The following is a 14,020-nucleotide window of genomic DNA, read 5'->3' as shown; positions in this document are numbered from 1 at the left end:
GGTGATGTTTTTTCACGTGATGAAAAAGAGATAAGATAAGGAGCACAGGGTGCTCCTTAAAGAAAGAGGGAGAGGACGGCAGTCCTCTCATTGGACCAAGCTTTTGGAAGAGAGTGCCCCACTCTCACTTATAACATTGCCCCAAAAGCTTGAGACTTGAGACTCAAGATTATTCCCCGATTAGGGGAAATTGGGATACCGGAGGGGCCCGTGAGAAGACGGGAGGATCCGCCGGCCATTGGCCGGACAGCGCTAGTGCGCGCCCGAAAGGGCTAGCTCGAATACCGAGCGTGTACCGGAACGGTATTGCCACCCCAGTAGGGGCGGTCAGGAATTGACCGCTCACGTTTCAGGCGATTCTTGGCATAAGACTGTAGACTGGCGTAAATTACTCGATGGAGTAATTCTTGGCACTACGTGCCAAATGACGTATGTCCTAGGTGCGGGACGCACCTAGTATAATAAACACGTGAGCACACGTGCTCACTGTAGGGCCGTAGGCACCAGGCTTATATTGCCTGGTATAAAATATAAATAGGGCGAGTAAGCCCTCCCCGAGAATGGGGAGTTCAGTTTGAAAAATATATTTGCAGAATGTCTGCAAATGACCCAGCAGTAGCACCCGAACAGAAATTGTTCGGGTCTTTTGTCAACGACATTCCTGGTTTCCGCGATGTTTTGAAGGAAACATCGTCAGCCGTTGTCGGCAGCGCGGTAGTGCACGTTCTTCTGAAACGTCCGTTGACCCACGTACGTTGTGACCACTACCAGGTATAAATAACCCTAAACGTTGGACCCTCCCTCTCCTCTCTTTTTCTTGCATTATTCAAACTAGTATGCTCGTCAGATTGATCGCTATATTGTTAGAATACTGTGAATAGCTATGAAGATGTTTGCAAACTCCCTGGCCGCGGAGTAAAAACACCGGTAAATACTCCACAAAGAATAGAAACAAAAGATGAAATTACATTTTGACAAAGAACAAATACCGCTGACGAATCTGAGCGACATCGTATACAACGTATTCATTGTACATGAGACTGGCCTTGTCGTCTTCGACTACTTTGGACCTAACATTGGGCATCCTCACACCTTCCAGTGCCGTATTGAAAGAGCCAGCATTTTTCCAATCACCCGGAATCGCTCGTCCTCGACCGAGGGTAGCTATTTTGCCGGCTTTCTTTGCATGTTCACCTGCGTTGAAGTCGGAATGGTAGATTTCATGCATTGGATCTCCAAGCTCTGCATCACAGAGCAAAAGCAGGCCCATATTGCCACTGCTGTGCGAGTAGCAATAGTTGGCAGACTTGGTTGATGTGTCTGCTAGATATACTCCCTTTCCAAACATGTATCCGCTAGCCGGTGCCTCTGAAGGGGCGATGCGCAAACCTTCGCTGAGAATACCACCGAAATTCGTGGAGCGACTGCCATGCCATAAGAGACGGCGATTTTGGCTTTTGAGATTGGCATATATGGAAGAATTGAATCGGTCCTCCTCCCCATTTCGTTCGATCCGGAAAATATCAATGACCTGAAAAGTCCATTGTTAGATACGGCGATAGAAACTCGGATTATCCTCGAAGGAGTAGAGAAATGACTGCATCAGTGCCCAGGAAAGTGAATAAAAACATGTGTTTACCTTGTAGTGGATACGATGGGTGGCTCCAGATGAATTCTTGAGGTAATCTAAAAGCTCTTGGAATTCTAAGGACTTGTGATCCACTTCGATACTCAGGTTTACTTGCCAGCATATTGTAACAACACATCCCAATGAACTTACATAGACTCATCTCTTTCATTCCCAATCCCTTGAAACGTTGATCGAGCGGGTTGACCCCAACCACGGCTGAGGCTTGTTTCATAATCTCGTTTGCGATATACATATCAGCCAAAGTTAACATCAAATCAAGCTCCTTCTTGGCCTGATCGCCCGTAGATAGAACTGGAGGGCGTTCGCGACCGAAAACATGAGGGATTGTTGTGAAGTATTGATTGCTCAGGGTTTCGGTAGCTTGTTGGAAAGTAGTACCGTACTTCGACGTCGCCAATTGAGAATTGACCATCAGCTCCATGATATTCTTGAGAATTGAGAGACCCTGTATAATAGTTCCTTTACTCAGCTCTCCAGGGGGAGCTTCTTAGCATCATAATTCATCTCCCCCATTGCATTGAGGAAATGACGCTGGTCGAAGATAAAGTACATCAGGTCCTGTAAGGGCTTGGAGAGTTGGCTTTCCGCCAGCGGCTTATCGTCGTCGGGCTTCTTTTCATCCTTGTAGTTCGTCTCGGTATACGTGTATTTTCCATTCTTCGATTTGTTTAGTCTGTCGCTCCATTCGAGACCCGTTTTGGCTCTGAACTTTTTCACGAAAACGCGAACAGCCTCATCTGGAGATTTGGCTTTAAGCAAGGCTGACCGGCCTTTTTCACCGAAACGGCCCCAGCGGTTCCAATTCCAGTAAGTGATAGTATTGTCTACTGCGGTGAATACGACCTGGATGCGATAAAACTTCTTAGCGTTTTTAGTAGCAACGGTTTGATTCAAAGTGGCATCCCAAGAAACGCCAGCGTTGTCGATCAGCACAGCTGGGTCTGTTCACATCAGTCGGTCGCTTTATCGTGCTACGAAGCTTTCATGTTGACTCACACGACTTAGGAGCAGCCTCTTCAAAGTGACTTAATGCCTCCTCATCAACTGGAACATGGAGTGATTTGAATCCAGCCTTAATAGAGTCCTTTTGCCCTTCGTTTGACTCTTGCACATGGTCATCTTCCCGTTTGACATTTATGTTGGTTCTCTTGGTTGCATATTGGGTCTTTGTATCTGAGTACTGCGTTGCATTTAGGGGGTAACCAGCATTTCTGGCCTTGCCATTATTCTCAGACTTATCAGGTTGGGAACTGGCAGATTGGCCAAGTGCGTAGCTCTTCTCGGACAATGGTATCCCTTTCAGGTCTGATTCGAGTAACCAGTCCAGAGAGACAATTTTACATTTAGCCAAACTGCAAGCAGATTGATCTGGCGTAGGTCAGCCTGGACAAAGCAAGGGGGTCTTGGAGAGTGGTTAGACACAGCCAGGACTCACACTTTTTAGTGTTCCTTACAACGGCGTTCTCGTTTGTCACCAAATGAGTACATGTACTAGTCACAGAGGTTCTGAAAGTAGCGCCTCAGCTGACAATCAAGGCCTTCAAGTCATCTATCCATCAAAAGTGTCAGCCTCACCATCTCCGAGTAGATACGAACTCAACTTGGGGGGTCTTCACCTTGCTTATATCCTGGAAATGTTCCACTTATCGCAATCACAAGCATATTGAATAACCCCTTATCAGGAATAGGGATGCAAAGAGAAAACGAGAGGAAGAAGAAAGAGCGAGTTTTTAAAGAGTTGAAGACGCCACTTTTGCCTAAAATACGATGAGTGGAAGATAAATAAAAGTCGCCCTTCTGTGGTAGCTTGTTTTCTTTTTTCTTTTTTTTTCAGATCCCATCCCAAATTTCTGCTTCTAGAAGTCTTTACCTGTAATTAATGATAAAAGATTTCAAAAATGCCTCGAAGTTTGCTACAGTAGCTCCCAACATTGTCGTACTGCCAGATTTCTGTCAGATCTGTGGTCCCTAATGAATGTTAGGGCCTGATATATACACCACTGCAGAGACAAACAGAACCTCTGTTTGTCCTTATGATCTTTTGGCCTAACGTATTTCACAAGCGAGCTGCGCAGTATATTCAACCCACCAAATTTAAAGGCGTATATTTCAACCAAAACTCCATTAAATTAAATATATTAAAAGCATCTATCTAGCTGAACATTTATTGATTTTATGCCCTATTTCTCCACAACCACTACACTTTGGTGGCGCCCGTGTACGTGGTTGTAAAGCCGGCGAAGGGCTTCTTCGTGGAGGGGAGGGAGGTGGCTCATCTGCTTCCACCGGCTCAGTATTTCAATTGAGAAGCTTCTTGAACTGTGAGCCCTACTTCAGCTGGTATCTGCTGTCGGGATCGAGTACGCTTTTACTTCTGCTTCTCGTTGGCGGCGCCTAATTCCTTGTTTTCTTTCGCGAGTAAGATAGCACCTTGCATTGTAAGACGGAAGCCTTTCACAAGCTGGTTTAATGCACGATCTGACGGGCTAGGTGGACCTCGAGATCTTGTACGAAGTAAAGCTTTGATTGATGAAGCCTGCCGACGTAGTTCTTTCTCTGTAGCTGGCGTTTTTGGTGTAAAATTTCGAATTGATTCGCTCCCCCGGCTTAAGGGGGGTTGGAGTTCGAAGCTGAATATTCAACTTTAAGATCACCCGATCGGGTGGAAAGGTACTAAACCGGTAGCTTTGAAGCTATTTCTAATTGCCTCGTTTAAAAGCTTCAATTCGTGCTTCTGGGTATGCGTCAATGAAGTCAAGTTTGTCGATAGAGTGGATCCCGTTCCGCATCTTCGTTTCAACTGTCTGACCGTAAGACCGTTTTAAGACCGCAAAACAGCTAACATCGAGAGGTCGTAAAAGAATGGATGAATGTGCAGGCATACAAATTGGTATCGCCTTATTTTTCTCGCAAACTTCATCAAATTTCGGCGTTAAATGACTTCCATGCCCGTCAAGTATTAAAAGCCGATACCCCCCCTTCGTGTGTGAAGAAGTATTAGGAATAAAGAGCTTTTCAAGCCAGCAAAGTCCAATTTCATCAAATGTTCAAACATTAGGGCTTACTTCAAAGCGCCAATCTTCCGGAAGGCCATCGAACCAGGATTTAAGGAAGACCTTTCCTTTAAAAATCACACACGGAGGAAGCACCCAGCCAGAAGCACCCGTACACTCAATCACCGTCACCCATTCTCGATTATCCTGTTGTAAAAGTGCTCTCTTTGTGATAACCTTCGTAGTTGGTATCAATCCCATAGCAAAACCAGTCTCGTCAAAGTTATAGATATCATCAGGGTCAATTCCAAATTGAAGGATCGTTTTTTGAACCAAATCAAACCACTCCCTAATGATTTTCGGGTCTTCACACTTCGCGCGCTCGTAGTTATACCGTTTCAAAAATTGGGAAGGGAGGAGAGGGTGCCTTTTAACAAAATTCGTCATCCAGTTTTCGCCGACCGAAGTAACCGGGGTGGTTTCACGTTGTTAAAGAAGTAGATTAGCCATCTCTCGGACGGTAGAAGGCCGGGGGGCTGATCCACGAGAATTCATAGATAGTATCCATTTTTGAAGTGATTCCTCTTCAATTGCAGTCAATTTATGTGAATTGGCGCGTGTAGTACTTCGTTGAGTATGGCCGGAGAGGCGGTCGCGTAAAGTTGTACGCGGTATATTAAAAGGCGTGCCAGTTCACAATTGAAGAGATTGCTTGATTCTTAAAAGCCTGGATAGCTAGTAAGATCCCACCCTCTTGCTCTGTGGATTCTCTGGAGCTTTGGGAGCGAATTGGTGGCATGGTGGGTGGTTGAATTGACTAAGTGCTAATTCCTGGACGCGTTTTGGATGGGGTGGGCGGCTCGCTTGTGTGGGCGGCTCACTTGTGAAATATGTTAACTCAGTAACGTATTTCACATGCGAGCTGTGTGCACACAAGCGAGTAGTCTTCCGCACGACCCAGTAAAACCCAGACCCAACCCAGACTGGGTTGGGTTTTGGGTCGTGCGGAAGCCTACAAGCGAGCTGCGCAGTCCGATACACATACTAAATGCGATAAATTACAACTGGATATCCTAACAATACATGTCTATATGAGCTTTTCCTTGTGGTCTAATGCATATTATATAATATTTTGTCAATTGAGGAAGCTTCAGGAAATTTAAGAACTTGATGATAGAGATATATAGTTGTATATTTAGAGGCTTTAAAGATGTAATTTTGATACCATCACAATGCACTCTTTCGATTTATTCAAAATTGATATATACTACCAAAAATACTTATCAATGGCTATCGGCATTTTAAAAACATAATAAACAGACGTTGGTTGTTGAGATGTGAGTATAGAATATATCGCATTTAGTATGGTGTTTCAGCTGCGCAGCTCGGTTGTGTGCGCAGCTCGCTCGCATGTGAAATACGTTAGCGTATTACGTAAATCTTCAAATATGGCGGCCTTTTGTTTTTTTTTTTGGCTAGCGTCGAATCACCCGCGAGAGGACTTCTGATTGTGTATCTTACTCGGACACGTCCAAACTACAGTCTGTGTAGAGACAGACGTATAACAGGACACGGCATGCATAAAATCTTGGCTGACCAACAACCCTAAATGGTATGTAATCAGATATATGCCCGGAAGACACATGGATCTAACGCAATAATGCCCATTTTGAAATGGCCCCCTCTTTGGCAGCACAATTAGCCAAGGTAGATGCATGCATCAAGATGCAGCGTTCGCCTGGCCAGTCATCTAGGTTGCCGCCGAAGTTTGTCAAGCCGAGACAGCCATTTGGTCCCGGCTGCCAGCTGCCAAACAGTCACTTTCAACTAATCATCAACCTATACTCCGACCCGAGTTTAGCTCGGATGTCCATCCGATCGCAAAGAAGAGGCCAACAACATAGGATGCCCGGTCTAGCTAGATGTCGGTTGAATATTGAGAAATAATGGCAGTTTGGACTTGGACGCTGGAATATGCAATTGATATCCAACTTTGCAAGGCATGCCGCAGCCTAGGCGGGCGCTAGCCTTGGATCTAAACTCTTAAGTTCACTCCATATTATCTACACCAATAAAACATGAACAAAGTTGACATACATTGCGAAGATTCAACTCAGCCGAGAATCTTAGTTGGGCGACACTTGTATTCTAACCGTACATGCATGTAGGGAAGATGAATCCCAGATTATGCTAAAGGTGAAGGTTCTAAGTACCCAAGCTCTTCGCCATTTCTTCGAACCACTTAGGATCGCCCTTGCGTGCAGCATCCAAAGAACAAGGCAATTTGGACATGGTTGATAGTATAGAGTTCAAGTGGCTCTCATTAACGGCTGTTCCAATATGATGAAACAAGTACGCCGCATAGCGGAAGCTAGGAATCATATCGATTAATACTTTGTAAGAGAAGTTTTCGAGAAACACTTACCAATATTGGGCACGTTCGGTTATGGCAGAACTAATTTCGCCATGTTTATCTTTGTAACGCCATAACATAACGTGACTGTCAAGTTCTTGGGTAACCCAGCTAGAAATGTCGCATTGAACCCCTTCTTGATTGCTCATAGCGACGGTTTCATTCTGTTCGGCGTTGAAGTATTCATACACCTCGGGAACATCACGACTTGTGACCAAAAGATGAAGAGATGGGCAAGATTCACGCATTTGTTCGATGACCTTTGACACTTTAGTGCTTGTGGCTACACCCAAGCCGTCTATCAGAATGAACGTCCGACCGAACATTTTGACGATTTCGAGCAGGAAACGGCAAAGTGAATCATTTGTGAAGCTTGAATCACGCAGACGCTCATGTAGGTGCTTATGCCCGTCATCCAACTCGCCGGAAAGTTGCCACAGCAGCGAACGTAGCATATCGGCTTCATCTTGCCTTGGTCCCTGCTTTGGGTTGTCATCGAAGGAGAAACAGGCAACTCCAATTTCCACAGAATCTTGTTCACGTCTGTGTTGCTTTACATGTTGGAGAGCCGTAGCACAAAGGAAAGATTTCCCGCATCCTTCGGTCCCGTGAACCAAAAGAAAAGATTTGTCCTTTGCTGTCAACCAATCGCTAAATTGTTTGCTCTTAGTAAACCACTGTCCCGTTCCCTTGAGGCGATTATCAAGTGCATGTAGGAAAATGGCGGGGTCTTTAGGATAGGAGAGCCAACTTCGCACCGCTTCTGTTCTCTGCCGTCCGGCGATCATCTCAAGCGTTTGGTTGTGTTGCTGAGCAGAACGTTTGTATAAGATGTAATAAAACTCAATACCTGCAGCTGCAACGGCTCTTTCGAGGTCTTTTGTGAGGCATTCCCATGGATTTCGGTCACTGAAAAAACTGTGTATGTACCCTTCAGGCTCGCTGGCGTTTTCCAGTTTGCTCTTTAACCTTTTGACAACAACTTCACACTGGCTGATAATAATATTCTCGAGGACTTGTCGATCATCGTCCGAACTCGTTTGCAAATCCACCTGGAATTGACAAAAGTGGGCCAGAGAAGCGGTCAGTCGCTCTCCCGATTCCGATCCTTCGAGAATATCAAGGACAGAGCGGATGTAGATCCGTCCCTGTGAGAGCAATTCCTCCGCCGGAGTCATTTCCAAGGAGCTGTGGAGTCCCACGGTTATCGCAGGCACAAAAAGCGAAAATGTAGCCACCAAGCTTGGGTAGGTAAAAAAAATTCTTTTGCAAAGGACCCGGATTTATGCAACCAGATCAGTTAAATAGGCGCAGGAGGGAGAGAAAAAGGGGTAAGACGAAACGGATTGGTAAGCTTACCACTAACCGGCCGTCACATTGCCTACCAGAATTCCTGACCCTCCAAAGTTTCTTGTGTTGCTTTGCTTTCTCCAGCTCGTCCAGTTATCCAATAATGGTGTAAATATAATTGACCTCAAGCCCCCAGAAAAACAATATGGCCGGGTATTTCACAATGTTAGCGTGGTCGTTCCCTCGTTAGTTGATGACATAAATACTGCCATTTTTTAAACAAAAATAAATAGCAGCACGTGATGACACGCACTTTACGTGAGGGAATTAGATGGGCATACGATGATATCGTTAACTTGGGTGAAGGAAATTCTAGGGGTGGATTTCAAATAATTTGGATATTCCGGCATGCGACCTGCAAAGCATTTTGCAGCCATCCAGTTCTCAAACGAATCCGGTCATCTGGCACTGCAAATTCGCTTATCCTGACGAAGTTCGGAAACTCTATATATAACTTACGAGTGTTGGGAAAAGGAAAGGCTACTGAGGATCAGCTGATTCAGCTAGATTATGAAGAAGAGATTCCTGTCTAACGAATGTGACACATGGTTTTTTCCCCGAATATCAGCCCTTTGGTTGAGCTCGCTTTCGGCGACTCATCGTACTCTATTTCTCATCCCGGCACTTCCTCTGTTCGTGGGGGGCCTAAACTCAAGCCACGAGTACTTGCTGGGTCGGATGTTTCAGAAAGGAAGATAGTTGACTACCAAATGATAATGGCCCATCGGAAGCAATACCTTGAAGGTGCTGCCATCGTAGGAGAGTTCAAAAGACCCCGGGTCATTAAGAGAAGAGAGTGGATATTTGAAAAACGCCCATCGAATACAACAAAACGTCTTATGCAGGAGATTAGAGGGTATGTCCTATTCACTTTTACATTTTGTTTCAAGTTTAATTGACTTCAAACAGGTATGCTTATCTGTATAAATGCGCGTAAGCATTCGTCTTTGACTCGGGGACTTTGGTACTCTTACAGTTCCGTGCCAGAGATGCAGAGTTTATTCGTGACTAGATATGTCTTGTTGATATCTGTATCATCCCACGGGAAGAGGTTGGATATGATGACCAGTGCACGATGGCAGAAGGCCTACGCGCACTTGCCTTGAGGGATTTCACTCGTCTTTGTGCAACTGGAGACTCCACGCCCACAGATTCAGGGAATAATATACGGCCATCAACTAAATTGAGCCGTGTTAAGTTTGATCGTCGTTACGAGTTCTGGTCTGGTCGGCCTTTCTGGGTAGACCGCCGTACCAGAGAGACCATCCTTCTGGATATTGACGCGAGCTTAGGTTCGTGAGGAATAGGGACGATGACCATGGTCCAGAATACAAGGGATATTGGTCATGGTTTGACCATGAGGGACATCTTGTTGCTGATGACACGAAGAATTGTTTCCTTTCTTGACGCCTAAAGCAGAGTACATAGCAATGGAGAAGCTTGTATATAGGCTCATGAACGCCGCTATTTCTTTTTATTACTCCCTGTTCAGATATAAGCTTAAAATTAACCAATAAAAATTGGCTGACCTATGAATTTGAGAAGATAGGCGATCTCAACATGTAATATTGGTAGTGCTATCTAGGATAAATAGTAGTGGTGGTTACCTGTAAATAGTATTTAAATGATTATCGCTCATCTTCATATCTATTTGCACCATTCGCATGTTCAGAGCTTTGTATCTTTTCTCTCGACGTGAAAAGTGGCTCGAAACGTCCACCACCCCGTATTTCGTTACTTGAGTCCGTTGTATTGCCACAAGTTTGGAACGTTGGCTCCCATCGACCGCCTTCCCTTCTTTCCCCTCTCCTACTCTTTGATTTTTCTGCCTCCTCGGCTGAAGGGTCTTCCATGGAGATCACTGTCCTCCTCGGGACCACTGGAGTCATCAGCAACAGGGTGAAATATGGCGTTCCGTTCGCGGTCAGGGAGCCGCTAGCAAATCGTCATCGATGCTGTCTATCCTATGGACAATCCCTCGTCGACTTGTATATGTCTATTTGCGCGTTTTTCGACGCAATTTGCCAGATCGCGTCGAGGAGGTTGGAGGGTGGAAATGGAGACAAATGGGGCACGCGACAAGATCCACAATGTCAGATATCACGTGATAGAAAATGCAAAACATTGGTCACGATTCCCAACCCCTGGCGAAACTGGTTTCCGCCGACAACCATAACCCTGCGACACCAGCTCGAGTCTTCACCTGCGCACCATGAGTGAAGAGCCGTCTCGATTGATAGTCGGGGTTGACTTTGGAACCACATCCTGTACCGTCAGCGTCGAATGGATGGGTAGCAAGGTTCCCCGTCTTCTTAAATTTCCAACCCACAACAACGCCAAGAACAATGAAGAACTAGACGCCATCCTTGCATGCTCGCCAGATAAATGGTATTACGGCGATAACGCCCAATTTCGGCCAAATGCCGTTCTCTTTGAACATATCAAACTTGCGGCTATGGGGCGGAAGCCATATACGAGTCTGCTGAAGAGAGCTGTGCATGAGGCAGCGACGATAAACGGGACGGCCCTGACCATCTTGAATCTGTTTGAGAAGCTTTTTTCGTACATTTTTGAAGTTTTAGAGGAGCAATTCCCCAAATTGCCAGAAAGCAGTGTCTACTCGATGGGTCGACCTTTCCACGAAATCCAGAAAGCCTGTCGAGTGACGTATCCGGTGGAATACAACATTTGGCTTAGAATGATGCTCTTTGAGGCGGCACGAAAGGCGGGATTCAATGAGGTGGCCGGAGTCTCGGAGCCTTTGGCAGCTGCCCACTATATTGCATTTGAAAGTGAACGTGCTCGGCTGCCTTCCCAAGCTATGTTAATCATTGATAGTGGCGGTGGAAGCACAGTAAGGCTGCGGACTCCCTTGATTCGCGGCTCATCATTGACTAATCTTCTACATAGGATGGGGCAACGGTATTTTTTGATGCTGAAGAAGAAGTCAAGTTGGCTTGCCCTACGGATGGTGGGAACTTCGGCAAACATTCGGCAAGCAGAGCCTCTGCTAACAGGTACACAGGGTTTGATGGAGGAAGCCAGATGATCAATGACGCTGCGCGCACGTGCTTGCAGTATAAACTCCCCGACAATGCCTACTTGAAAGATGATGAATGGTGGCCAAGGATTTCCCGAGAGATCGAAGGTCATAAAAGAAGGTTCGATGCAACCACGGCTGTCGTCATCCAAATTGTGAACGAAAGCGTGTCGATAGGGATGTGAGTATATTAACCCCCTTCACCTCCCCCCACACGGGGCCCCACCTGAAGCAAGATCGTGGTTGACTGATGAGAATAGTGAGGAAATGAAGAAACTCTTCCAGCCCTTGATCCAGGGCATCCTGAAATTAGCTATGAGACAATATACCGCGGCTAGTGAGAACGGCCATCCGCCTAGCGATTTCGTTCTTACTGGTGGGTTTGCGCGAAACAGCTGGGCTACTACCTATCTTTTTTCGGAGGTGCAAAAGTTGATGCCTGGAATGAAATGTACCACCGAAGTTGCGTAAGTTATAACCCCTCCGTCTACCACGGATGATATTTCTGTTTTGACCATGAAACATTTAGAGTCGAGACTGTGGCTCAAGGGGCGCTCAGATATGCGCGAAAGCCATTGAAGGAGGTCACCATGGCTCGTGTGGATGTGGGACTATCTTACTTGGAGGATCGCACGCCAAGTGGGAGGCCCTTGGGAGGAGATCGGGTAAAAGACGCTATCGGCTGGGTTATCTTGAAGGTATGATACTCGCAAAGTATGTCCCTTGGGAGATCTCAAACATTGTTAACTGTACCAGGGCGAAGCCGCTGGGGCTGAGAGTCGCGTGGTATTGATTAAAACCGTCTATCGGGACAAGCGGGAGCGGCCGAATGAATTCATCTCGTCTAAGGTCTGGACAACGACCGATGGTTTTGATCAAAAGATGATTCAGCCTAATAGCCGGAATGATTGGGACTGTCCAATCACATATCCAATTACTGGATTACGATCGGACTTAAATTGTATCGGCATCATCGAGGCCAAGATTCCATATGACAGATTATTTCCCGCCGGCAGCAAGCATGATCAGGTGGAAGCGCGATTCCTTTTCACCGTTAGACCCAAGGACCAACTTCTTGAAGCGACAGTCTCTCTCATATGCGACAATCACAACCCGTTATTGCTTGAAAAGTCCTACGTATCCGCCCCCACCTGGGTCCCTCAGTCAGAATTTGACGTCGAGAGAGACCGCCATGACGGTCACCAATCACCATCTCTCATAAGTGAACCCTCAGCAATCTCAGCAACAGGCATGAAGCGAAAACGAAAAACACCTGCACCGAAAAGAAACTTCACAGATTCGCCTATGCCACGAGGGCCAAGGCCTGGTTCGGTGCTTCCGCCTCAATCTAGCTTTAACGATATACCATTGCCTCCAAGCCGAAAAAAAATTCGAAGGCTTGGGCCTCTAAATCCGCGTCGATCGTTGTCTCTGTAACTGCTGGAGCTCCTGTTTTGATGCAAATGTTCTGTCATCCTAAAACGCACTAATACAGTTAACATTGTGGTATTTCTAGTAACTAGTGCCTGGTACATACAGAGACGTTAAGTGATGACCTATTTATATTAGTAATAAAAGCCTTCTATTAGTGTCCGGATCAATTCCCATTCTATTGATAATATGTTCGTAGGTTGTGACTTAGCATTTCCCCTTTTCTTACTGGCTGCGATGTTCGACTTCGCGTTTCATTATGCTGTATCAACAGTCACCCGTTCTCGACATAAGGACGCATCCGTGAATACTCTTTTTGCTGCATGGGCGAGACACCCATTTGCAGTGATGCACTTAAAAGGCAGTAATCATAATCTGTTTTACGTTCGCGCCTCCGTATTTGCCCAGGTCGTCCCGGCGTATCAATACTTTGATGGAGCCTAAAACACTCAAGAGCACGCCCATCTCGCCTATGTTATAGACATGCTGTACGAATTCCTAAGATGGCCCAGCCTGGCTTAATAACGCGAAACCACTCCTGCACTCTCTAATATAAATTGTGACCGTGCCTCTTTCAATCTATCGCTGACAATATCCTCGCTTTCACCTCGTGATCACGTTTGTAGAAGGCCTAGGGATAGTTCTTCGCTAGAAGACAAGAGATTCCGTCAAGGAGAGAGATGGAGACGGGTGAGGAGCGGCGGCTTATGTTCTCCCATGCCAGGGCACGTAAGAACTTGATAGGCAAGGGGTAGCCATTATTTGATAACCATAGAGAATATTCCACCTAGGATTTTCATCCTACGGGGTGAGATACTGTTGACTGCTCATTTTCGGAAATTCTACCACAGTCACGGTGGCGTAACGTAGAGCTTGTCACATCACTAGATTTTGATAGGGCAGGGCAATTTTTAGAGACACTTCGGCTGGAGCGAGAACAGTTGCTGCTCGGTCGATATGGTCGATCATAGAAATTAGCATTTATGGTTGTGTCGTGGAAAAAGCCAAGTTTCCCCTAAAGGTGGGCGACGGCTCTGACCCTGTTAGGAACGTGTCCAGTTGCTCTAAAACCATGTACTTTTGGTACAGTTCAAGGTCACTTCTATTTGTTTATAATTTGGAAGTAGGGTGGGTGATTGACC

General features: G+C 45.9%; 6 protein-coding genes across 6 annotated transcripts; 3 read left to right on the top strand and 3 right to left on the bottom strand.

Moving 5' to 3' along the window:
* Positions 1 to 594: 594 nt before the first annotated feature.
* Positions 595 to 777, top strand: N7471_010314 (uncharacterized protein; the record flags this gene model as incomplete). The annotated part of the gene is made up of 1 exon (XM_057283033.1): positions 595 to 777. One exon carries the CDS (start codon positions 595 to 597, stop codon positions 775 to 777), a length of 183 nt encoding a protein of 60 aa, XP_057132012.1.
* A 187-nt stretch (positions 778 to 964) lies between these two features.
* On the bottom strand, positions 965 to 2,072 carry N7471_010313 (uncharacterized protein; the record flags this gene model as incomplete). Its single annotated transcript, XM_057283032.1, has 3 exons — positions 965 to 1,531; positions 1,640 to 1,740; positions 1,781 to 2,072. 3 exons carry the CDS (start codon positions 2,070 to 2,072, stop codon positions 965 to 967), a joined length of 960 nt encoding a protein of 319 aa, XP_057132011.1.
* A 44-nt stretch (positions 2,073 to 2,116) lies between these two features.
* Positions 2,117 to 3,139, bottom strand: N7471_010312 (uncharacterized protein; the record flags this gene model as incomplete). Its single annotated transcript, XM_057283031.1, has 3 exons — positions 2,117 to 2,592; positions 2,648 to 3,019; positions 3,106 to 3,139. 3 exons carry the CDS (start codon positions 3,137 to 3,139, stop codon positions 2,117 to 2,119), a joined length of 882 nt encoding a protein of 293 aa, XP_057132010.1.
* A 3,710-nt stretch (positions 3,140 to 6,849) lies between these two features.
* Positions 6,850 to 8,235, bottom strand: N7471_010311 (uncharacterized protein; the record flags this gene model as incomplete). The annotated part of the gene is made up of 2 exons (XM_057283030.1): positions 6,850 to 7,015; positions 7,070 to 8,235. 2 exons carry the CDS (start codon positions 8,233 to 8,235, stop codon positions 6,850 to 6,852), a joined length of 1,332 nt encoding a protein of 443 aa, XP_057132009.1.
* An 804-nt stretch (positions 8,236 to 9,039) lies between these two features.
* N7471_010310 (uncharacterized protein) lies at positions 9,040 to 9,707 on the top strand (the record flags this gene model as incomplete). Its single annotated transcript, XM_057283029.1, has 3 exons — positions 9,040 to 9,263; positions 9,298 to 9,316; positions 9,420 to 9,707. Exons 1-3 carry the CDS (start codon positions 9,118 to 9,120, stop codon positions 9,705 to 9,707), a joined length of 453 nt encoding a protein of 150 aa, XP_057132008.1. The 5' UTR covers positions 9,040 to 9,117.
* A 912-nt stretch (positions 9,708 to 10,619) lies between these two features.
* Positions 10,620 to 12,799, top strand: N7471_010309 (Hsp70 family protein; the record flags this gene model as incomplete). Its single annotated transcript, XM_057283028.1, has 7 exons — positions 10,620 to 11,261; positions 11,318 to 11,378; positions 11,433 to 11,628; positions 11,708 to 11,914; positions 11,977 to 12,145; positions 12,204 to 12,645; positions 12,705 to 12,799. 7 exons carry the CDS (start codon positions 10,620 to 10,622, stop codon positions 12,797 to 12,799), a joined length of 1,812 nt encoding a protein of 603 aa, XP_057132007.1.
* Positions 12,800 to 14,020: the final 1,221 nt, after the last annotated feature.

Source organism: Penicillium samsonianum (assembly GCF_028829775.1).
Source record: "Penicillium samsonianum strain IBT 33392 chromosome Unknown utg000006l_segment0_segment0, whole genome shotgun sequence".
NCBI classification, from domain to species: domain Eukaryota; kingdom Fungi; phylum Ascomycota; class Eurotiomycetes; order Eurotiales; family Aspergillaceae; genus Penicillium; species Penicillium samsonianum.
The sequence above is the reverse complement of the archived record's forward strand: the minus strand, read 5'-3'. Positions and strand labels throughout refer to the sequence as shown.